Genomic DNA, 23,861 nt, shown 5'->3' with positions numbered 1-23,861 from the left:
GGCTTTAGATGTTAATAAAAATTCAAAAATTGCAATTTATACAGAAAATTCAAATAATGTTTAAAAATTGTTAAGATATCTGAATAGGTAATAATAGGTATGATATATTTGTTAGAAATATTATTAAATTTTAGCCAATCTATTTTTTTCTTCTAATATTATAGTGGAATAGTTATTTATCGTATCTACTATAAACAGCTTTCCGCGGATAGTAATATCAGAAATGGTTTTAATCCAGCAGATAGATAAGAGGTCTATGTAAGGTGTAGGAAACTTTAAGATTTTAATTAGTTTTATTGATACAACTTTTTATAAAGCTTTATTGATGAAAGGAGGATTATTCATCTCTATTTTAGGATTTTTTTCCCCCACTTCTCCTTTCATCCCTCATTTTTATGACGTTACATGGCTGATTTTTAAAAACACTTTGTAAAGCTTCCATAAAAACTCTACCTAAAAACTCAATTATCCTTTTCTACTAGCTCTTTTAGGTATATAAAACTTAATGAGAGATAGTCAGTAGTTCGAAAATATACATAGTAAAAATTCTTCAATGTTTGGTTAAATAAGCTTTTTGTTTAGAGCCAGAGGCGTACACAAAGGGGGAGTTAGGGGGGGGGGGTATAAACCCCCTTGACAAAATTAAGGGGGGTGGATGACCCTCATAGATGTCCATCCCTTTACACCCCTATAAACCCTCCGTGTTAAGGTTCTACAACCCTTAAAGTGGGGTGTCAAGGAAAAAAGTCAAAGCTCCTACACCCCTAAAATTTAAGGGGAGTGTTAAAAAAATTAAAACCTAGGATGTTGTATCTATTCCTTGAAAGTAAAATAAAACGATTATTGTTGTCTCTTTTACACCCCCTAGGCCTACACTACACTCCCCTTGATTTTGCTTTAAGTGGGGTATCAAAATCGTCTCCTGACAAAGACCTGTGTACGCCACTGTTTTAAATATCTTAACAAGACTTTTAAAATAATTGCAAGAATCTAATTAAAACCATAGTACTTAATACATACTGTACAAAGTCAGGTCCTAAATTCGCCTGTCATCCAAACTTGGTATGTGCAAAATCTAAAGTTCTGCATTGTTGTGTAAACTTAAAAGACTGTAGATAATGGCTCTAATATCTATGGATTAAACTAAAATATAATAATCAATACATAAGTACTACCATTCTCAAATTAATTTGTTATTTAGCCGACCATCAAGAGAGAAGAAAATGCTGGTTTGATTAATTTACAACCCATCTTTCCTCCAAAATCAAAAAAGTTACCAAGACAAAATTTTATACACAGACTTCTGGGGGATTTTGAATTACATCCCAGTGTCTTATCCCTAAAAAAAACTGGCCTATTAGTGGTCTTTGTAATGTAATTTTTATTAGGCACTGAAAGCTGCTTCAAAAATGATTTTAAAATTGTTGCATCCCAATTTTAAAATCTAATGTTTTAACTAAATCTATGAAGTGTGCACTTTTTAAATTGGTTGCACAATAAACTAATAAATGTATATCTATCTATCTACTGGCATTTCGAGTATATATCTATCTATCAGCATCTTGTGCATCTATTTATCAGCATCTTGAGTATCTATCTATCAGCATCTCGAATATCTATTTATCTATCAGCATCTTGAGTATCTATTCTACCAACATCTTAAATATCCATCTATCTATCTGTCAGCATCTCGAATATATATTTATCTATCAGCATATTGAGTATTTATTCTACCAACATCTTGAGTATCCATCTATCTATCTATCAGTATTTTGAGTATATATCTATCTATCAGCATCTCGAGTATCTATCATTCTGTCAGTAACTTGAGTATCTATCTATCTATTAATCAGCATCTCTATTACTTATCTATCATTCATCATCTTGATTATCTATCTATCAGCATCTCGATTATCTATCTAACTAACAGTATCTCGAGTATTGTATATCTATCTATCTATCAGCATCTTGTATATCTATCCATTTATCAGGATCTCAAGAATCTATCTTTCCATTCTATATTTTCTATCTAGAATCAAAAGAAAGAACAATAATATCCACTTATGGCATGAAACCTACTTTATTGCTTTGCCAGGGATGTAAGGGACTCAAGACTGTAAATTACTCTGGTACCCAAAGTTTTATAACCACTTATCTTTTTCTGTTAGCGCAAAAACTTTGGGTTCTTTAATTAACATTGATAATTAAGTTCAAAACTGGTAGTATTCAAACGTTTTAACCAAAATATTAATCTACAGAAGGATTAATCTTGATTGTCATCATTGGAGATGTATATGAATTTATCGTCCATTGTCTTATACCTTAAGATCCATGTAAAATGGATGCTGCGCAAAATGGTACAAAATAAATGACGTCATACTATAAAGTTATCCAATGAGAGGCCAGTATACATTGTAATTGACCAATGGTAAAATATATACTCGCCTCTCATTGGTTATTTTATCATATGACGTCAATTTTTTTGTACCATTTTGCGCGGCATCTGTAAAATGGATATTACCTTAATATTTAGATTTGGATGTATTTACTTTATACGCATGGCATAAAACCTGCTTCCGTGCTAATTCTTTTAAATGGAAAACAAAAACAATGTTTAAAAAATACAAAAAAAACTGATTCTATTCCATTCAATGTCTAGCCCCTTGAGGATCAAATCCCTATCCCTGTGGGCCTGTATGTGTATTAGGGTTCTATTTGTGACCAGAGAAAAAACCACCTATTACCATAACCAGGGAATTAGGGGACTTACAAGTCTAAATTACTTTGGTACCCAAAGTTTTTAAATCACGTTATTGTATTAGCTGGATTGAATCTTAAATTGAATAATTGGGATCAGTTGGTTATAAACTAATAGATTCCAAACTTTTAAACCAATAATTTTAATATGCAGCAGGGGTAGTTTGATTATCATCATTGGGAATGTACAACAAAATATCGTCCATTCCTTAAGATCCCTGATAATGAACACAACTGTTGAGTTCACCTTTTAAACAGATGCATTTATGCAGAGCCCTGTATTTTTTACTTTGGTTTTGTCACTTTAGGTTGTTCTAATTATAGAAATTGCATTTAGATAATGGATATAGTATGCGTGGATATATTCACATAGGAAAAAATTGTTGCTAACATAAACCTTATTTATGGGTCAATTCTTTCTGTCAGTAGGAGGGGAAGGGATAGGGTAAAGTTGTTGATTTGGGGTATCGTTATTTTAGCCAGCTACAAGTATTACCTTATTAGAGTACATAAAACATGATGCAACATCCAAGTAATAATTATAGCGATTATTTATATTAACATGCATTCCAAAATAGCGATGACGGTTAGACATCACAACCGCATTGATACCAATATATATACATGTAATATCCAAGGAAGGAAGGAGGAACATTGAACCTTATAAAAATTGATTGTGCTAAACAAATCAGAATTGACCAATGAGATGTCAACGTTATTGGGAAAGTTGACATCAATTTATCATCCATCGTTTTATCGCTGCATTTAGTGAAAAGTCATTGCACACCAACAATATGATTTTATTATACTGAGGTGGATTCTTAAAAAAAGTTTGCCCAACTAATTGCTTAATGGGGCAAAATTGTTTTCGTGAAAAATCCACCAAAATCACATTAAAATCTACAAAAGATAAACAAAATCATAGAAAGGTTATGAACATAAGATTTTTTTTAATTTTTGTAGATTTTTTATGTGATATTGGAGGATTTTTCACGAAAAAACAATTTTGCTCCACTAAGCGATTAGTGGGGCAATTTTTTTTAAAGAATCCACCTCTGGTTGTGACAGATAAAATAATATGGATATATAGAACACGTGGATATTGTGACAGGGGATTTATTAAGTCACAAATATAGTCCTTAGATATTAACAAATAAGGTCCTCCATGGTCACTGGAGATCATAAAGGAGAGATGGGGTGTTAATATATAAGTTAGAAGGGCATGACGAATCTCTCATAATATCCACGTATTCTTTATCCATTGAGATAATAGAATGACGTTAAAAACTCATATAATTTTTGCATTGGACGGCGAGTGGATTCAAGTTAGCTTAACCCGGCCAGGGAGGGAGGAGACATTGGACTGTAAATTATATTAGAACCACAGTTTTATAAGCTCGATCTCTCTTGGCTTAAAAATTTTTGGGACTTTCGCTTTATACAAAAATTTGGGGTATAGTCCTATTCGTAACATCGCACCTTATGGGGCGATTCTTCGTATTTTTCACAGTAGCTTTTCTCCTATTTCTGGCACTTGCGGGGGGCTCGAACCCTGCGGGGCCAATTACCATGTGGGGCAATCACCTAACCCAATATGACTTAACCTAACCTAAAATAACCTATAAAAAGCCATTTTAAAAATATAATCGCCCCTTATGGGGTGATGTTACGAAAGGGACTATTCCCAAAATTTGTATATTTTCAAATTCATTAAAAATGTAATAAGTAAATTCAAAGTTTAATTTAAATCAAATATCAATATTTGAAGTTTTACAGTTCGAATAATATTTATGAGATCATTTGCACAAATTTTTGTACCTTGTCAATGGTCATATTTCTAAAAACCGTTGGTTTTTGAATTAAGTTATTGAAAGTAAATATTTTTTTCTTCTCCAAAGGCCATTTTTCTAAGAATAGGAAATATAGGTAGCATCAAGTATTTCGCCAGCTAGCTGTATCCAAACCCCCAAGGAAGCTTAAGGGATAAGACAATGGATGGTAAATTTGTAATACATCCTCAATAATGAAAAGTAAAATTTGTCCTTTTTGTGGGTTGAAATTATTGGTTGAAATAAGTTAGACACCTCTAAATAGTTTGGTACCAAACAATCAAAAATAAATAAAAGTAACCAACATTTTTGAGCCAACAAATAAGATAACGTGGTTAAAAAAGGTTGGGTACCAATTCAATTTACAGTGTATTGTCCCCTTCTTCCATGCCAACTCTGCATTGATAATTTTAGGTTAGGTTCCAATCGTAGGATAGCGATGCAGGGTTCGGGAAGTTTAAATTTATAGCTTCCTCTAGAGGACTGATTGTTTATTGGTTGAAAAGTTTCAACCCTGCATATTTCAGCCGGCCGACCAATCAATCAAAATAAAAGTACTCAAAGTTTTTAAGCCAACGAGTGAGAGGGCACTATAAATGTATGCATAATCCAGACAACTACCTGGTCTATGTGGTTGAGACCCTTTTCGTCCTCTAGCAAATTGCTTTATCTCTTTTGCAGAGACTCGACTGTGTGCATAATTTCGACGCTATCAGCTGATTTCAAAAAATCAATACAAAATCGGGACAGGAAATTTAACTTTGAAAAATGTACACCAATCTAACTTTTGATTTATTATTACTTGGATCTTACACCAGATAAAAATGTACACCAATAAAGTGAACCTTGTAGCGGGCTAAAATAAAGATCCCACCCAACCCCCTCCATCCATTATTTACCCCTCGGGAGAGGAGGTAGTAATCCTTTGAAATAAAAAAAATAACAAATATATATACATTCCAAATGATGATAAACAAAGTCACTTTTTCTGTTGATTGAAAAGTTTCGACACTGCAAATTTTAACCAAACAATTAATTTTTTAAAAAGTACCCAAAGTTTTTTATCCAACGAATTAAATTTGTTACCTGCATGAAATGAAGAATGAAGATTGGTCACCCGACTGCTTCACTATCAACCTACAACAATTTTTGTCCTATTACATTTTTAAACAAGGAATATTATTAAGAATTAGTAGTTCAGCAAAAAAAACAGCCTAAAACCACTCAACGACATTTAAAAGTTTTCCTGAAAATATAATCAATTTAAACCATGATTTTCCAAGATCTTTAGCTGCAGACAAAAAAAGTTACTACTTTATAGTATAAGAATAATATTTATTGTCCCCAATAATGGATAAAAAAAAAACAAGCCAAGCATATAATTAATCAAGTTAGGCCACTTAATCACACAAATATATTTATCTAATTATCTAAATATATTCAGTGAGACCCACGAAAGAATTACGGTTTACATTATATAATACTAGCGGCTACGCCCCCCTAGAGGTCTCTAGGGGCACTAAAGAAGGGGGGAGTTGAATCCTAAAACCCATTTTTAAAAATTTAATTTACATAAAAAAGTAAAAAAAAAATTATTTTACTTTTTTTGGGGAGGGGAGCTGATTTTTTTCTAGGGGCTATATCTCTTGGGAGGGTGGTTGTAATCTTCCCCAAAAATAGTTATAAACTTTCCCGGGATCTATGAGAAGCTACCTAGTTAAGGAGAACCTGATCAGTTCAGATCAGTTAGCGAGATCCTTCGGTACAGACAAAAAAGCTTATTACTTTATATATTAGGATATTTTCTTTTTTTAACATAATACCGCAAATAAAAAATATCTTTTGATAAATTATTTTAGCAGAGCAATTGAAAGTTTATTGATACTAGATTCCTTTTATAGTTATTTAAAAAAATATTAATAAGATAAAGCAATTATAGCAATACATTTGTGGATCTAACTGATAGAATTATCTTTAGTGTCTATGTATAACCAATCAACAAAGGGCAGTCATGTAAATAAATAATCAAACAAATCTGATTATTTAATTATATTTTTTTTCTTGACCTGAATAACAACTAAGTCTTTACAAAAAAAAGAATCCTAAGCTTGTGTTTAATCTAATTAAAACTTAGTTTAAAGCTTTGAAAGCTCCTTTTTCTAATCCTCAAAAAGATGTCATTCTTAAAAATAATGTTTTCTAAGCTTGAAAATGCATGAGACACAAAAGTAAGCGGGAAATGATGGCCAAGAAAGCTGATTTTTTGGAATGGTGGAGGTTAGGAAAGTATATACTATAGCGACGTATAAAAATACTATGTTATAAAATTTTTATGATATCAGACTATTTTTGTACCTCCTTCATACCCTTCAAATAAAGATCATCTAGATACTAGTGACGCAGCCATTAATAAAATATAAAGACCTAAACGATCAATTGTGAAAACTTGTTATATAAGAATGATTATTAGCTTAATGTCTAGACTAATATCATCAAACATAGATAGATAATAATAGATAAAAAGACAGAAAAAAGGTGGAAAATATTATTGTTTAAATAAGTATCATTAAAAAACATGAAAGCATGGCCACAACTATCAATGCCAAAAAAAGTCACGAATGAACAACTGGACAAAATAAGTTATATAGTAATTGACAAAATAAGAAAGAGAATAGTTATTTCTTTCATCGTATTTAAAACAGCTTTCCGCGGATATAGAATGTACATTTATAAGATTAAGACCACTATTTTAGCCCCGAGGTGCCGAAGGCACTGGCTAAAAAGCTGGTTTCAATCTAATGATTGTATATTTTATGTATATTCGTAGAAAGCTGGATATAATACGATGCTAGACATAGTTTTTTCGTATGGATGAGAACCGTTTCCTATCCACCGGATTCGAATGAATAAGAGAATATTCAATAAAAACTTAAAGGTCATAACAGAATCAACGTAAATCGAAATAAAATACAGAAATACAGTTAGACAAAATGAATTATACAGTAGACTTGTTTTAAAAACATTATGAAAAAACTGAGTTAACCATAATAACTGGGCAATTTGTACAAGAATTTTAAAAGATTGTGAGCGGCTTTGGAAGCAGTTTTTTTGTCAAAGCTTAAAAGGACTCTCCACAGAAAAATCAACTTTGGATTTTTGAAAATCTAACCTGAAATTATTATTCTCTGTTCAATTTTAAGCATTTTTTGTTTTTGTGGCATCGCGATCGAAGCCCTTTGAAATTTTTTACCTCCTTTAAGTGAATCCTCCCGCCATTCAATTTGTGCTGCTTTAGTGATTTTTAGCTTCTATGTTGCCGCATTCATCGCCCTTCTCCGCCGCTACTCCGCTATTCATTGCTGTACGTCGCGGTTCAATACATGCTCCCCTCTCCCTTGTTCAGAAATTAAATGGAGGCTGGGGGTGTTGTGTATAGCCACGTACGCAATGTATAGCGGAGTAGCGGCGGAGAAGGGCGATGAATGCGGCAACTGCGGCAAAAGATAGTTATATTTGGCGGAGGCGAACACAAACTGGAGGCGGCGGATTGTCCAGTCAAGGAAGAGGATAAATCGTAGAGCGGCCGGTTGCAATGGAGCAAATGTTCTTTAGCGGCAAACATATATTGAGTGGAGGAAAGTGTAGTATATATTGTTATAGCGGCAGTACAAATAGGCGGCGGACAAAATTTTCAAAGGGCTTCGATCACGATGCCACAAAAACAAAAAATGCCTAAAATTGAACAGAGAATAATAGTTTCAGGTTAGATTTTCAAAAATCCAAAGTTGATTTTTCTGTGGAGAGTCCTTTTAAACATTTATCCTAAAAAACATCTGATAATATCTTATCCTATAAAGTAGTAAATGTTTTTTTCATCTGAAGCTTAAAAGTTATGTAACCACTGAACCTATTGGTTTCTATATTTAAGGTAAGCTTAACATATTGGTTTTAGGTTTTTCAGATTTAAGTATTTGGATAATTTAAATTTGTTATTTTTCCTTATATCCACTAGATGCTAGAGGGGTTTGATTGCATAGTTTTTGATTTTGTCTAGTTTAGGTTAGGTTAAAATGGGTATTGGAAAACTCCCGTACTCATGCAAGGGATCGACATAAAGATTAAGTGATACTCTTAACCTATAGATATCATCAAGACACCAGTTAGCGGGATTATTTCTTTTAAAACGTAAAGGTTTGGGGGGAGATTGTACTACCCAGTAACATTTAAAGTAAAGTCACAAAATATAAAAGAATAAAAGAATGAGAGAAAGATATCAAGACAAGTTTTACAGTTTAGTGCCTAAGTTTTATTTTTGGGATAATTACATTAACATCCATCTATTCCATGGTAATAACGAGACTTGTCCGCGGATAAAAAATAATTATATGTTAAATTTCCAAAATATTTGGCTGGGGCAACATCATAGCTTTAAAAACCCTTATTGAACCACCCTCCAATAAGGCTTGAATGTCTTTGAACATATCATTCATTTAATTTCTATTACATAATTTTGTGAAAATAAATGTTTTTAGCATGGTTTAGAATTGGTTTGAGTTCCTTGGAAACGATTTGAAAATATGATTATTCATTCATACCCCTTTAAAAAAAAATTTGGCATTGATAATAATAAAATATATGTTTACCTGTCTGAAGGTTGTAATTCTAGCATAAAACCGCCACCAGGTAAGAATACTGAAAAATAATAATTTAATTATGAGTTTTAAATTTTTAATAAACAAAGAAATATGTCTAGAATTGTAAAATATTAAAAACTAGTGACAAAGCGGCCTTAGGCCGCCTTAGGGTCCAAGTTATTAGAAAAAAACAGAGGGACATTTCAAATTATAGAGTAGCTTCTCTACTAAAAAATATTTTAGCATAAAATCTTACATGAACTTTATATGTCTGTCTGGTACACAATCAGAATTATGATTTACTTTAAAATAAAAATAGAAAGCAAATTTGTCTGTGAGGATTTCGCTGACTAAAAAGCATCATATATTTATTTATCTTTGTCAGTCAGTCCGTCCATTATGCTAAAGTTTTAGTAATTAGATTTTATGGTTTTAGAGATGTATGTTCAAAGTTTACTGTATATATTTCTATTGAAATCTAATGTTTTAACCACATTGTCTATCTTATTAGATTTTTATTAAGTTCACTAAGTTTATGTATGTTATCATATTTTTCTTTGTACTCTAATTGAAATGTCTGTCTGTCAGTAAGAAACCGTAAAGGAGTAATTGTGAATTTCTCTTCAGTTATTAAAGATAAATGACTGGAATTAAAAAAAACATCCCCATACTGATGAACATCCAGTATATAACTTACTTTGTCTGTCCGTCTGTTGGAAAGCTTTGATATGCATCTACTATCAAAGATTTTGTATAAATCTATTGTAAACCTTTCCATGTTTTTTAGCTTTACTAAAGACTTATAAATAATGTTATCCTTGTTAAGCTTTAAAATTTCTTAGAAATTCTTATCCTTATCCTATCAAGAGTAAAGGCACATCAAGTGTAAACCTATCCCTTCTAATTTACAATCTTTATAATAAAGTAACAGGATATACATTCTACATGTGTCTGTGTGTACTAAGGGATCTCACTGACCACTGAAACGATATGGTTCTCCTTTACATTGTAGCCAGGGATAAGGGATGGGAAACGTAGGAAAATATTATTTCAGGCCTATTTCAAGCCTAGGCCTATTTCTAGCCTAATAAACCAGTTTTGGGATAGCGCAGTAGTTCGTATAAAATGCTAATGAAAAAGCTGTGTGTGTGTGTGTAGATAAAGTATAGAATCAAATTCAGGTAGCTAGTTTAAAGTAAAAAACATAACTTTTTATAAACCTATATATTAATGGCTTTTGTTAAATTGAAGTTTTTCTCTCCCAAAATTTTTTATCTTTTACTTTGGTAATTTGAACTGTCAGAAAGCTATCGTTGGGTTTCCCTCAGACAGATTTTAGTTTGTATTATTTGCATTTTTATTAATGAGTAAAAATTTTATTTGAAAATTTCATTGCAATTAAAATTCAAAATAAATAAATAAATATGCACTTGGGTAACATTCTATCAAGTTCTTTGGATACTATACTGGATATAATGTAATGATATATCTGTACTGTGTTGTATTGTACAAAAATTAGGGTGAAGGTGTTGTATCAACTCCGTACTAAATTTTTAAAATTCAAAATACAACATCTAATTTATAAACTACCAAATGAAAATTCGTAGCTACCTTCTTTCCAAAAAAATAATCCCGTTATTTTTGTTTTTTCTATGTGGCCCTTTTTTAATGTTTAACTCTAAGCAGATTTAATAATTAAACTAATGTGATCTAACACCATTTATATTTATTTTTTCGTAGCAGACGAAATCATTATTTTTTCTAAAATTGTCTGCTTCTAAAATTTCCGCCATCTGTGATTTGGGCTTGTTTTGTATCAACCAATCACCAATTGGCTCCGCCAATTGTTGATTGGTTGATACAAAATAAGCCCAAATCACAGAACACTATTGGTTTAGAGCGGTAGCCAATATGAGCCGTCCGCCAGTAAGGTCATTAAATTAGGCAAATGGTAAAAGTTGCATGATCCCTTTCAAAACCAGGCCGAGACCTAATTTATGGCCAGGTTTCCTATCCCTTATCCCTGATTGTAGCTTCTCATAGGAACTGGTAAGGTTTATAACTATTTTGGGGGAGAGTACCACAACCGCCCTAGGAGAAATCACCCCTAGAAAATAATAAACCCCTCTCAATTTTTTTTTTACTTTTTCTTTAAAAAACTGTACTTGCAAGAGGTGGTTTGACTCCCCCCTAACCCAAGGGTCCTCTAGGGGCATAGCCGCTGCTAGTTTATCTATAATACAAAGTAGAACGATGTCTGTCTGTTTGTAGCAAAGGATCTTGCTAACCGCTGAACCGATCGGGTTCTCCTTTACAGGGTAGCTTCTCATAGGTCCCAGGAAGGTTTATATCTATTTTCTTGGGGGGTGGGACACCCCCAACTCCCAAAAAAAATGTAAAATACCCCCCCCCCCAAAAAAAAAAAAAAAAATATTTTTTTTTCTTTTTAAGACTAAAATTAAAATAGTGGGGTCAACTACCCCCCCCCCCCCCCCCCAAAAAAAAAAAAAATACGAAAAATTGGTTTGATTAAACCTCTTGGGGCGAAGCCGCTAGTTTATAAAATATGGAAGTGTATTTTCAATGCTTGATATGTACTCGATATGGGAAAGCACCTTAAACATCACTTGCTTAATTATTATTAAATATATTTTTTACATGAAGCACCTCTATAATTAGAAATGTCCGTCTGAGGGTAAAACATAATTCTTCATCTACTATTAAAGATAGACGGCTTTAATTATAAATTAAAAATGTATTTTTCCACTTTATATGCCGTCGGTCTGTCAGTATAGCTTTTAGTATTTCCAGGGAAGACTTTATTATCTTATCTTATCTTCTATTCAAGTTTTGTATGATCTACAACATACAACAATAAATAACTAATAAAAAAAATTTTATTTGTAAATACATTGTCAATTTGATTTCAATGTCTCATTCTTAATATCTAATCTACTTAACTGATTGGGTTCTCTATTTTATATAAACTTAACATCGGTCTGGTGATGGTTTAAGATTATTTAATTTTTAGATTTAAGTCTTGGGATGGGTTTAAGCTTTTTTTCTAGTCCGTAGATGATAAAGGGGCAAACGCTAATAATATATAAAGTTTTTTTGTCTGATTAAAATCTCAATAACTACTAAAGCAATTGGGTTCTCAGTTTTAGGTAAGCTTCAAATAGGTCCCATGGGGGCATTAGGTTATTTCATTTTTAGATGGTTTTAAGCTATTTTTCTAGCCTGTTTCTGCCCCTTTAATTACAGAGCCCCTGGATGCTAGGTACGCATCCGCTAGGTATGCATTCTTTTATTCAGAATTAGAAATATGGATTTTGTTAAAATTTCCCTGACAATTCTATGCCCGTTTTTCTTTGGGGGGGGGGGGGGTGGGGGGTTCACTGTATATTCACAGGGGAAATATTAGAAAATGAATATAAATATATTAACTTGCACATAAAGATTACTTCAAGTTCAACTACTTACGTTAGAATTTCTGTCTGGCTGATTTCAGTTATTTATTTTATAATAAAAGCCTTTGATACTATGAACGTAATAACATTCTGCCTTAGCGTTTTCTTTTTTTTAAAACCTCTCTCTCACACTTGCTTTTTCTTCCATTTTTCTTTTGATTTCTTTATTTGATCTTCAGATACGTATTTATAATAATGCTTTTTTCATTCTTTCAAAAATGAAATTTGAATTAAGGAATTTATTTTCCAATATATATTTTTTTATATAAACGGCACGAAAGGGTTAATATGTTTTTAATTTTTGTTTGTAAATCTGAACACATTAAAAGTGGCGCTAGAATCAATTTGTTTTAAAACTAAGTTTTCTTAAATTTAATATATTATGAATTTAAATTTTCTGTTTTAAGAATAGTAATTAAATACTTCAACATTATGTAAATAGCAACATGAAATAAAAAAGATGAATTTATTCTTAATAAAGTAAAATATTGGGTCTTATCGTTTTGGGCAATGAGAGTTTATTATGGATTATTGGAGCACTATGAGTTATAAACATTCATCCCTTGGAAGACTTGAGCTCATATATAGACATTTATTTCCTATATAGATCTGTCATGGATCTTGATGCAATAAAGCAGGCTGTTTTGTAAATGTTAAAAATTGGAAGATTTCATTAAATAAAAGTAATCGCAAATATACTTAGTAAATAATATTTAATTATTTAATAGTTAGCATTAAATAAACCATATTAATAGATATATAAAATACCTGGATATTACAAAAAATTGTCGTCAATTTAGGTTGCTAACATGGAAATCACTAATTGGTCAGTTCATTCATACATTATGAGGGGTGGGAATGGTGTAAAGGAGTTTTAGCCAGCTACAATTTTTACTTATAATCTGGTTTAAGTTTCAAGTAATAATAAATCCATTGCTAATGCATTAATGACAAATGACATATCAAAACATTTTAAAAAATAAATATTTTTTTTTGTAGAATTTTCATTAAAAACATTAAACATGAACAAACAATTTTTAAAATGCATTGCATTCTTTGCTTTGTTTAAGAAGGTCAAGCTGACTTATAACATAATTTGTTTGCATGTTCGTCAGTACGACTGTTATAACTGCATGCGAAAACGAGGATCGTATAAGCTGCTTTTGAACTTAAGGGGGATTGGTGTCGCTTCGGGTGTAAGACCTTTTCACGCACCTTGAAACATATTTGGCTTTTAATTGTACGACCTTTTTCTAAAAGTTCTAAGTCTGCATGAAAATGAGAAGTGCCTTTTTATAGGCCAAGGTATACCCATACTCTTACATCACTATTGATGTCACGAGCCTGACATCGTAGTAGTAAGTACAATTCATAATGTTAATAATTGATGTCATCCTTAATATTAAATAAAAAAGTAAATGAAAGTGTAAGTTAAAAAATTGTCTATTAATATCTTATATATATTAACAAAACAAGGAATATTAAGTTTAAAAGTAGCGCAGCTTTAAGAGAAAAATAAGAACAGTAAAGAATATTTATACAAGAGAAAATGTTTTGAATTTATGCATATTTGCTAATAAATCACTACAAATATGTTAAAATCTGCCAATAAAGAATGTAGATAATAGCTATTTATCGCATCGTATTATAGACAGCTTTTTTTGATATTATGATTGATTTTAAGATTTTTCGTAGAAAATCGTCTATAATACGATGCTACACATGATTTTAATTATAGTATAGCTGATAACCGGTTATAATCCAGCGGATATTATTCGGTTTCAAAGCCATAATGAAAGGAAAGTTGTTAGAACAGACGGACAGACCTTACTCAAATAGGGGTTGCACATGCTAAAAAGCAATCATGGAAAGTAATTATAAAAATACATTACCTAGAAAAAGATATAACACATTAAGAGTCTTCATTTTGTAGTAATAATAACTCATTTTAGTTTTTAGAAAAATCACTTTTTGTTTATTCTAATCACTTTAATAATTTTCCATATTTTGGAAAATTTTTCTTTGCCTGTTGAGGATACTTCAGTTCACTTTTTTTCAGCAAAACTTCTTAGAAATTCAACCTCTCACATTTCTACGGCCAATCAATCCACTTTTGATACAATAGTTAATAGATGATTTAGCTATTTCATTGTATATATCTGAAAAATGCAAAATTTTATTAATAAATTTTTATCATATCAATGTATCTTAAATTATAGACGAATATTTGGACCGACAGAATGACGGGAATTAGGGAAGGAAGGGACATTAGGCTGTTTATTATACTTGTGCCCAAAGTTTTAACTTTCTTTCTTAAAAGTTTGATTGGTTTGTTCATTACATTTCCAACCGTTTCAATCACTAATTATAATCTACAAACAAACAAACAATAACACAGAAATCAATCTATATAAAATTCTTCCTGATGGATTTTAAGGCAATTAAATCAAAAGAATCACACATAACATAAGTTTGACTTAAAGTTTCCCTTCCCTTTACCCTTGCTTAAATTTAAATTCCAAATCTGTAAAATTTATGTGATAAATTTTGAATAAAACTCTCATGTTTACTCTTTCTTTCTTCTCTTCATTTTTTTTGTTGAGTATGTATTTGTTCACTTGAATACACTGTGCATATAAAAGTGTTAAATCTTAAATTAAAGTTTTATAAATTATTCATTTTAAATGAGCCTAAGTCATTTAGTTTTTTTTCTCTCCCTAAAAGATGCTATTCTTAGTAAGCAAAACATTCTGACTGACAATAGGAGCAAAGTACAAAAAAATCACGGAATGGACAAACGGACAAAGTGAGTTACAGTGCAGATGTTCAGCTGGCATAACAAAGAAAAGAAAGATGGAAAGTGTGGAGAGAAAAAAAACAGAGATAATCACGCAAATGAGTGTGTTTTGAACCATGACTGATAGACTGACGGACAAAACCATAAAAAAGACTTGTTATGCATATTGTCTAGAGCTGGATCTTTAAATCATTTCAATCACCCCGCGTAGAATTTCAGCCAATCACAGCGGCGCATTTTAAAGATTCAGCTTAGGAATCTTCACTGAAAAATCAGCTGTCTATCATTTTTAGCAGCTGAGAAAATCAAATGTTTTCCCCAATCATTTTTGGCTGTTTTGACTGACGGGCCGACGAACAAACAAAGATAATTATTGAGTAGCTTGGCTACTAAAAATCAGTTTGAGTCAAAAACTGTCTTTCAGCAAAAACGAATTAAAATACATACTCAAATTATATTTTCACATATAAAAACATTTTTTTTATTAAAATCATCATGTTTAGCTTGATTGTGTCCCAACCCATGAATATGGTATAAAAAGGCTCAGCATTTTTATATTCTTTTATATACTGGTAGCAAGAAAGAATAGAAAAATGCTTTCACATTTTAAAGGAACAAAGCTTGTTAATGATTTAAGCATTTCTATATTTTGGGTGTATTTGTCCGTAAGTTCGTAACGGATAGCTCAATACAAATTAGGCAAACTATAATTTTCAAACGTTGTAGTTTTATTTTTAAAGTTGAGTAACTCTATAATCAACACTATTATTCATTTTAAGTTATTGACAAACTAAAGCATTTCGACTTCTCAAAAGTATTCTGTTTCTTTTAAGTCATAAGTGCTGTCACCATATTTTTGTTAATTTTTATTTAATTTTGGTAAAGAAACTTTCGTTTTTTTGTGGATTTCATCATACTCGTATTTTTGTGATTTTATGCATTTAGATTTTGGGAAATATTGGCAAAAATGTCATATGATACATTTGATAATTTATAAAAGAAATTTGGGACCAAGTCCGATATGTACTGTTGGTAAAATAGGTAGTTGAAATATTCCACAGCTATTGGTCATAGTCAATACGACCCATTATGGTCAAAGGAGGGGATGGGGTAAAATCATAAAGGATTGGTTAGTAAGGTGTGAGGTACTGTTTATTAGCCAGCTGGGAAAAACATTTTATCGTGGTATGCGAGAATCTGCCACAACATCTACGAATTCTATATTCATTGTTGAAAAACGTTTATTTGTTCAATTGAAATATTTTTTGGTGCAGATGAAACATTACAAGTATAAGTTTAAGTTAGCTTCCCATATTTTGGGATGGTTTTAGGCAAATTTTCTGCCCCTTCTGTAGATCTTTAAATACAGATCTAGATGCTTGGGGTGCAACTATCTATCTTTTTCTTAGTTTTTAAACCCAAAACATTTAAACAAAATAAATAAATAACTGTCTATATATTTATCTATCTACCCAGCAGATATCTATCTATCTTTTATATATTTATTGTTGTATGTGAAGCGTTATAAATCTGAATATAGAAAATGTGAAAATCTGTCCTTGCAACCAGACAGAATAACAAAATTGTATATGCGAAAATATAGCAAAATTTTTACATTCAGTATAAAAAGAGTTATAAAAATTCTTTTAGTGCACTTTAAGGTTCAGGTAGGCTATTTTTCTTATTTTATTTTAAAGTTAGTATGTTTTTCAACATATTTTGAAAAAGATACACTATTCTAATACACGAAAATATAGTTTAGATTTTATCATTTTTAATTTATTTTGTCTCTTGTAGTAGTGAATCAAGCAATCAATCCCCTAAATGCTAGGAGCACAGCCTACAATATATGTATTAAACATAGTTAAAAAATTTTCTAGCGTGTCTTTAAAACTGGATTAGAACCAGTTCTCAGTCATAATAAGAAATAAGACATAGCATCGTATAACAAACAATTTTCCATGAATATTAGAATAAAAATCATAAAATTGATACCAAATTTGTTGTCCTGCATCTTCGGCCCATCGGGGCTATCAAAACTGATAATACGCAGAAACTTGTCTGTAATACGATATAACTGTTGGCAGTAATGTATGATAATAAAAGTGTATGTGTATGGTATATCTCAAGTACAAGCATGAGGCCTTATCTTCAAGAATAAAGAAGAGGGAAATTTGTAAATTTTTTTTTTTACAAAATTGGATTTATTATCACTTGGATATTACACCAGATTATCATATACTCTAAGAAAGTAAAACTTGTAGCTGGCTATAATAACGATCACCTCCATCCTCACCCTGTATCCCATACCCTCCACTCCTACTGGATAAACAAACTGACCAAAAAGTGATGTCCATGTTAGCAACCTATATTGACTACAATATTTCCCCCTGTCATAATATCCACGTATATTCTATATTCATAATTGCAAATATTTCTGCAATAATGTTCCTCATACTGTGGTATGCTGAATGACGACTTCAAAGATTAGGAATTTGGCTCAAACCATAGACGTCCAACTTTGAGACCCCTCATTTTACCCCCTCAAAATTTAAAAGATACATAAGATTACAAAAGATTTCCTATCGATATTTTTCCCATTTACATGCGTTTTTAAGACGGTAGGACAGACGTACAGATTAACTTTGTTGTTAAAGCAAGATACCTAAACATTTTGTATAATCCTTAATGTATTTTTTTCCTATAAATTGTAATTCCATTAAATGCCTGGTTTCAAGTATAAACATGACAATGGTAAGCTAAGCTATCTCACAAAATATACACACTTCAGATAGCTTAGACATGGACACAGACTAGTTTTAAAGATAAACATAACAATAGTAAGCTAAGCTCTATCTCACAAGAACTTTAGATAGCTTAGACATGGACACAGACTAGTTTCAAGGATAAACATAACAATATAGTAAGCTAAGCTCTATCTCACAAGAACTTCAGATAGGTTAGACATGGACACAGACTAGTTTCAAGGATAAACATAACAATAGTAAGCTAAGCTCTATCTCACAAGAACTTCAGATAGCTTAGACATGGACACAGACTAGTTTCAAGGATAAACATAACAATATAGTAAGCTAAGCTCTATCTCACAAGAACTTTAGATATCTTAGACATGGACACAGACTAGTTTCAAGAATAAACATAACAATATAGTAAGCTAAGCTCTATCTAACAAGAACTTCAGATAGCTTGGACATGGACACATACTAGTTTTAAGTATAAACATAACAATATAGTAAGCTAAGCTCTATCTCACAAGAACTTCAGATAGCTTAGACATGGACACAGACTAGTTTCAAGAATAAACATAACAATATAGTAAGCTAAGCTCTATCTCACAAGAACTTCAGATAGCTTAGACATGGACACAGACTAGTTTTAAGGATAAACATAACAATATAGTAAGCTAAGCTCTATCTCACAAGAACTTCAGATAGCTTAGACATGGACACAGACTAGTTTTAAGGATAAACATAACAATATAGTAAGCTAAGCTCTATCTCACAAGAACTTCAGATAGCTTAGACATGGACACAGACTAGTTTCAAGGATAAACATAACAATATAGTAAGCTAAGCTCTATCTCACAAGAACTTCAGATAGCTTAGACATGGACACAGACTAGTTTTAAGGATAAACATAACAATATAGTAAGCAAAGCTCTATCTCACAAGAACTTCAGATAGCTTAGACATGGACACAGACTGGTTTCAAGGATAAACATAACAATAGTAAGCTAAGCTCTATCTCACAAGAACTTCAGATAGCTTAGACATGGACACAGACTGGTTTCAAGGATAAACATAACAATAGTAAGCTAAGCTCTATCTCACAAGAACTTCAGATAGCTTAGACATGGACACAGACTAGTTTTAAGGATAAACTTAACAATATAGTAAGCTAAGCTCTATCTCACAAGAACTTCAGATAGGTTAGACTAGAGCACAGACTAGTTTTAAGGATAAATATAACAATATAGTAAGCTAAGCTCTATCTCACAAAATATACACACTTCAGATAGCTTAGACTTGGACACAGACTATAACATAAACATAACAATATAGTAAGCTAAGCTCTATCTCACAAGAACTTCAGATAGCTTAGACTTGGGCACAGACTAGTTTTAAGGATAAATATAACAATATAGTAAGCTAAGCTCTATCTCACAAGAACTTCAGATAGCTTAGACATGGACACAGACTGGTTTCAAGGATAAACATAACAATAGTAAGCTAAGCTCTATCTCACAAGAACTTCAGATAGCTTAGACATGGACACAGACTAGTTTTAAGGATAAACTTAACAATATAGTAAGCTAAGCTCTATCTCACAAGAACTTCAGATAGGTTAGACTAGAGCACAGACTAGTTTTAAGGATAAATATAACAATATAGTAAGCTAAGCTCTATCTCACAAAATATACACACTTCAGATAGCTTAGACTTGGACACAGACTATAACATAAACATAACAATATAGTAAGCTAAGCTCTATCTCACAAGAACTTCAGATAGCTTAGACTTGGGCACAGACTAGTTTTAAGGATAAATATAACAATATAGTAAGCTAAGCTCTATCTCACAAGAACTCAGATAGCTAGACTTAGACACAGACTAGATTGTTATCAAAAATAGACAGGTACAGTAAAAAGTTAAAGCAATTATTTAAATTAAAAGAAAGGAAGAATATTTTTTTTAAAAACATGACAGTACTTTGTAGTTAATGTTAATAAAAAGTTAATGTTTAAAATGTTTTTCATTATATAAAAGAAGTAGGGTGTCTGGTTGCCTGTCTATCACTCCTTAATACCAAAAACAGCTTACAGCAAATCCGATTTGGTTCTCCTTTTAGATAAAATATGGCATACTTGTTATAGTTCTTGTGGTGATTTTAAAATTTTACCAAGAGAAGAAGTCCATCAAAAAATTCACAAAGATATTTTTTTTCCAGAAACCCTTTCCCTACCCCAAGGCCACCCATGACGTATGATGGGACTTTCAACTTCAAGGTAAATGCTATTCAACATGAATAACAAAATAACCAATAATAAAATGTAGTAAAAATGTCGTAAGAGTACCTTTATATCGATAATATGTTAACAATAACCACTTTATTTAATCAATATTAATATGTCACTTTAAAAAGTATAATTTCAATAACATGTAAACCAAATGGATATAGAATATAAGTGGATATTATGACAAGGAAAAATTTGTCGTAAATTTAGCTTGCTAACATGGAACTCGTTTTTTAGTCAGTTCGTTGATCCAGTAGGAGGTAAGGGAATGGTGTAAAGGGGTTGGAAGGGGGAATCATTGATTTAGCCTTCTGCAAGTTTCACTTTATTAGAGGTTATGAAAAACTGTTATAAAAAAACAATAGCTTCACTTTTATCAATATGAGCCCTACTGTTTTAGTCAAAAACTAACAAAAAATTACCCAATTCATGCTCAAGCAATGACAAAGAGAAAACAAAATTGAATTTTTAATCAACTTACCTCACCAGAGCACTACAGCTATAGACCTAGCCCTTTTGGAGAATTTTTGAGCATGAATTGGGTCATTTTATATCATTTTTTTACCAAAACTGATGGAAAAAAGTGAAGTGATTGGTTTTTTAACCCCCTTTTTATGTTATTTAGACAGCACATGCATTTGTTATAAATTGTTATAAACATAATTATTCTTGCTTTTTTTGAACTTGCACCACAAAGATATATTTCAAAACTAAGCTTGATAAAAAAATCCGTGTATCAACTGAAGAAAAAGGATGTTATTGCAGAAAAGTTTTCGAGGATTTTCTACTTAAACGAATGAAAATAAGAAAATAAAGAATGCAATTATAAAACAAAATGCTTTTTTTTGTAGACAGTGACATAAAATCATAATTTGCTAATTCAATAAAAAGAATTTCATGTTTTTTTTTCAAATTTAAAATTTTGTTGACGGTAAAGTTATGTACATACATAAAAATAATTTAACAAAGATCTTAATGCAAATTGGCGCATATTCAAATTGAACTGATGACCTGGCTTTATGATTACATTAGCTGCGCAACTCATAATAAACATCAGGAATCTAAAGGGATAAGACAATGGCAAATTAATTGATGTACATACCAAAATTACCCCTTCTTTAGATTAAACTATTGGTTAAAAAGTTTGGACACAGCTTCGTTTAAGCAACCAAAGTACCAAATTTTTTTAAGCCAACGAAGAAGGGGATGTGTTGATTTACAGTCCAATATCTCCCTTATAACTATATATATGTACCTAATATAAATTATCTTGTAAAAAATTATTTAAACAGCTTTTCAACCTTTCATTAGATAATCTTTGAAAGATTCTTTAGGTATAGTGCTGAGTTGACAAATATCAACTTGAAAATAGTTCATACAGATTCATTAGTAACTTAGATATCTATATTTCTTTTTTTATCTATCTATCTTATAAATGTACTATTAATAAATCTAATTATCAGTCGTTTTTTCTCAATATAGATTCATGTACTTTATGCCAGTTGTTTTTATATTTTTCTATCTATTCATAAACTCCTCCCCCCCCCCCACAGTATCAATTTTAGTTTAAAAGAAAAAGAAAAAAAAAATGTGGTGGTATCCATCCCCAAAATAGTTATAAACATTCCCAAAACATATTAGAAGAAGAATAATATAGGTTCTCAGATTACAGAGATCCTTTAGTGCAGAGACATAGACATCATATTACTTTCATAAACAGATAAAACTAATATTTTGTCAACCTGTTCTTTTCATCATAATCTTTAAAAAAAATATTAATTGATTTATTTTTTAGTCACCTTTAATTTATATTTTTGACATGTAAGCAAATTCCTGTCATACACAATTTTTAAGCATTAAATTATTTGGAGCGTAGCTACACAGTAACTTGATCATGTCCATGTTAATTCTTACACTAGATGCATCTCCTCCCACAAAATGGTCCTAAGGACCTATGCTAATCTACACTATAAAGGAGAACCATATCGGTACAGCGATTAGTTGTCAGATCCTTTGCTACATACATTTAGACAGTCACAGATCCTGTTACTTTTATATAATAAGGTTTTGTTAAAAAAAAACATGTATATCTTCATATAAAATGAGCATGATAACCTCCCCAAAATAGATATAAATCTTCCAATGATATGTGCTACACTGATAGAGAGAACCACATCGGTTCAGCGGTTAGTGAGAGAAAAAAAACATGAATAGCTTCATATTAAATGTTTTTTTCTTTAATAACTGTTTTAATTGACATAAATCTTAAATTCTTTTTTAGAGTGCTACTTATATTAATTTATTCCAATTTTATTCCAAAATATTTATACCTCTAAAAGAATTTGTAAGTAGTTGAAGTTTGTTAAATTCCGGGTGGAAAAGGACATAGTCCCAAAAGTTTTATGATAACGTTTTCTTAACAACTCTGAGGACTTTTATTGAATTTGGATTAGTTAATTAGATTGAGTGTCTATCCGTTACAACTAATATAATTGTAATCTAAAGAAGTTGTAAATCTGTATATCGGCCATTGTCGTATCCCTTTAGATCTCTGGTAAAATTAATACTGTGCTTGCGATATTCTTGGCTGGGTTTAAAATATTAAATTATGCCAAGCCTGTGGAGAGGCAGTAATTAAATTAGTTTTAATCATGTACCAGAAATATATCAGGGATCTTAAGGGATAAGACAAAGGCCAGTAAATTGATGTACATCCCAAATGAAGATAAGCTAAATTACCCCATCTGTGGATAAAAAATAGTGGTTGAAACGTTTGGACACTAACTTAATAAACCAACATATCAAAATCAAAAGTCCCCAAAGTTGTCGAACCAACGAGTAAGAACACGTTATTATTAAATTTTGGGGACTAGTGTAATAAACATTGTCCCTTTTCTTTGGGAATACATACACTTATATATAAATAGGACAAAATTTAATGAATTTAATGGATTTGATAAAACAAGGATGACAACAACCATAACATAAAATGTAACTCAAAGATGGATGTATAAATTCCTTTATAAATGTTTAAAGTAGAAAACTCTTTTCTTTTTATCTTAAAATATAGAATAGTACGACTTCTTTTGGTCTAAAGCTAGATTTTTAACTGAACTGATTGGGTTACCCTTTTTATAAAAGCTTAACATAGGTCCCGGGAGGGTTTTAGGCTACTATATCTTTTATTTAAGCCACGGACTATTTTTTCTAGCCCTCTTTTTAACCCTTTGAATACAGAGCCTTAGATGCCAGAACCGCTTGTATGTAAATAATTCAATAGATTTACGTATTGTTGTGACGTTGCAATGAACAGCCACTAATTAAATAAAATCCTTGCAT

The 23,861-nt window shown here is 31.2% G+C and overlaps 1 protein-coding gene across 1 annotated transcript in view; it reads right to left on the bottom strand.

The window, feature by feature from the left end:
- LOC145328102 (limbic system-associated membrane protein-like) overlaps positions 1 to 14,717 on the bottom strand; it is a 49,086-nt gene extending 34,369 nt beyond the window's left edge. The window contains exons 1-3 of the mRNA XM_080171674.1: positions 14,583 to 14,717; positions 9,230 to 9,278; positions 5,673 to 5,723 (exon numbers count right to left, since the gene is read on the bottom strand). Of these exons, the coding sequence (XP_080027800.1) occupies positions 5,673 to 5,723; positions 9,230 to 9,278; positions 14,583 to 14,637 (155 nt within the window). The 5' untranslated portion in view covers positions 14,638 to 14,717. The remainder of the gene's footprint in view (positions 1 to 5,672; positions 5,724 to 9,229; positions 9,279 to 14,582) is intronic.
- Between the last annotated feature and the right edge of the window lie 9,144 nt (positions 14,718 to 23,861).

The sequence above is a fragment of the Acartia tonsa genome, chromosome 9 (assembly GCF_053477335.1).
Source record: "Acartia tonsa isolate MP-2025a chromosome 9, ASM5347733v1, whole genome shotgun sequence".
Taxonomy (NCBI): Eukaryota; Metazoa; Arthropoda; class Copepoda; order Calanoida; family Acartiidae; genus Acartia; species Acartia tonsa.
The sequence above is the reverse complement of the archived record's forward strand: the minus strand, read 5'-3'. Positions and strand labels throughout refer to the sequence as shown.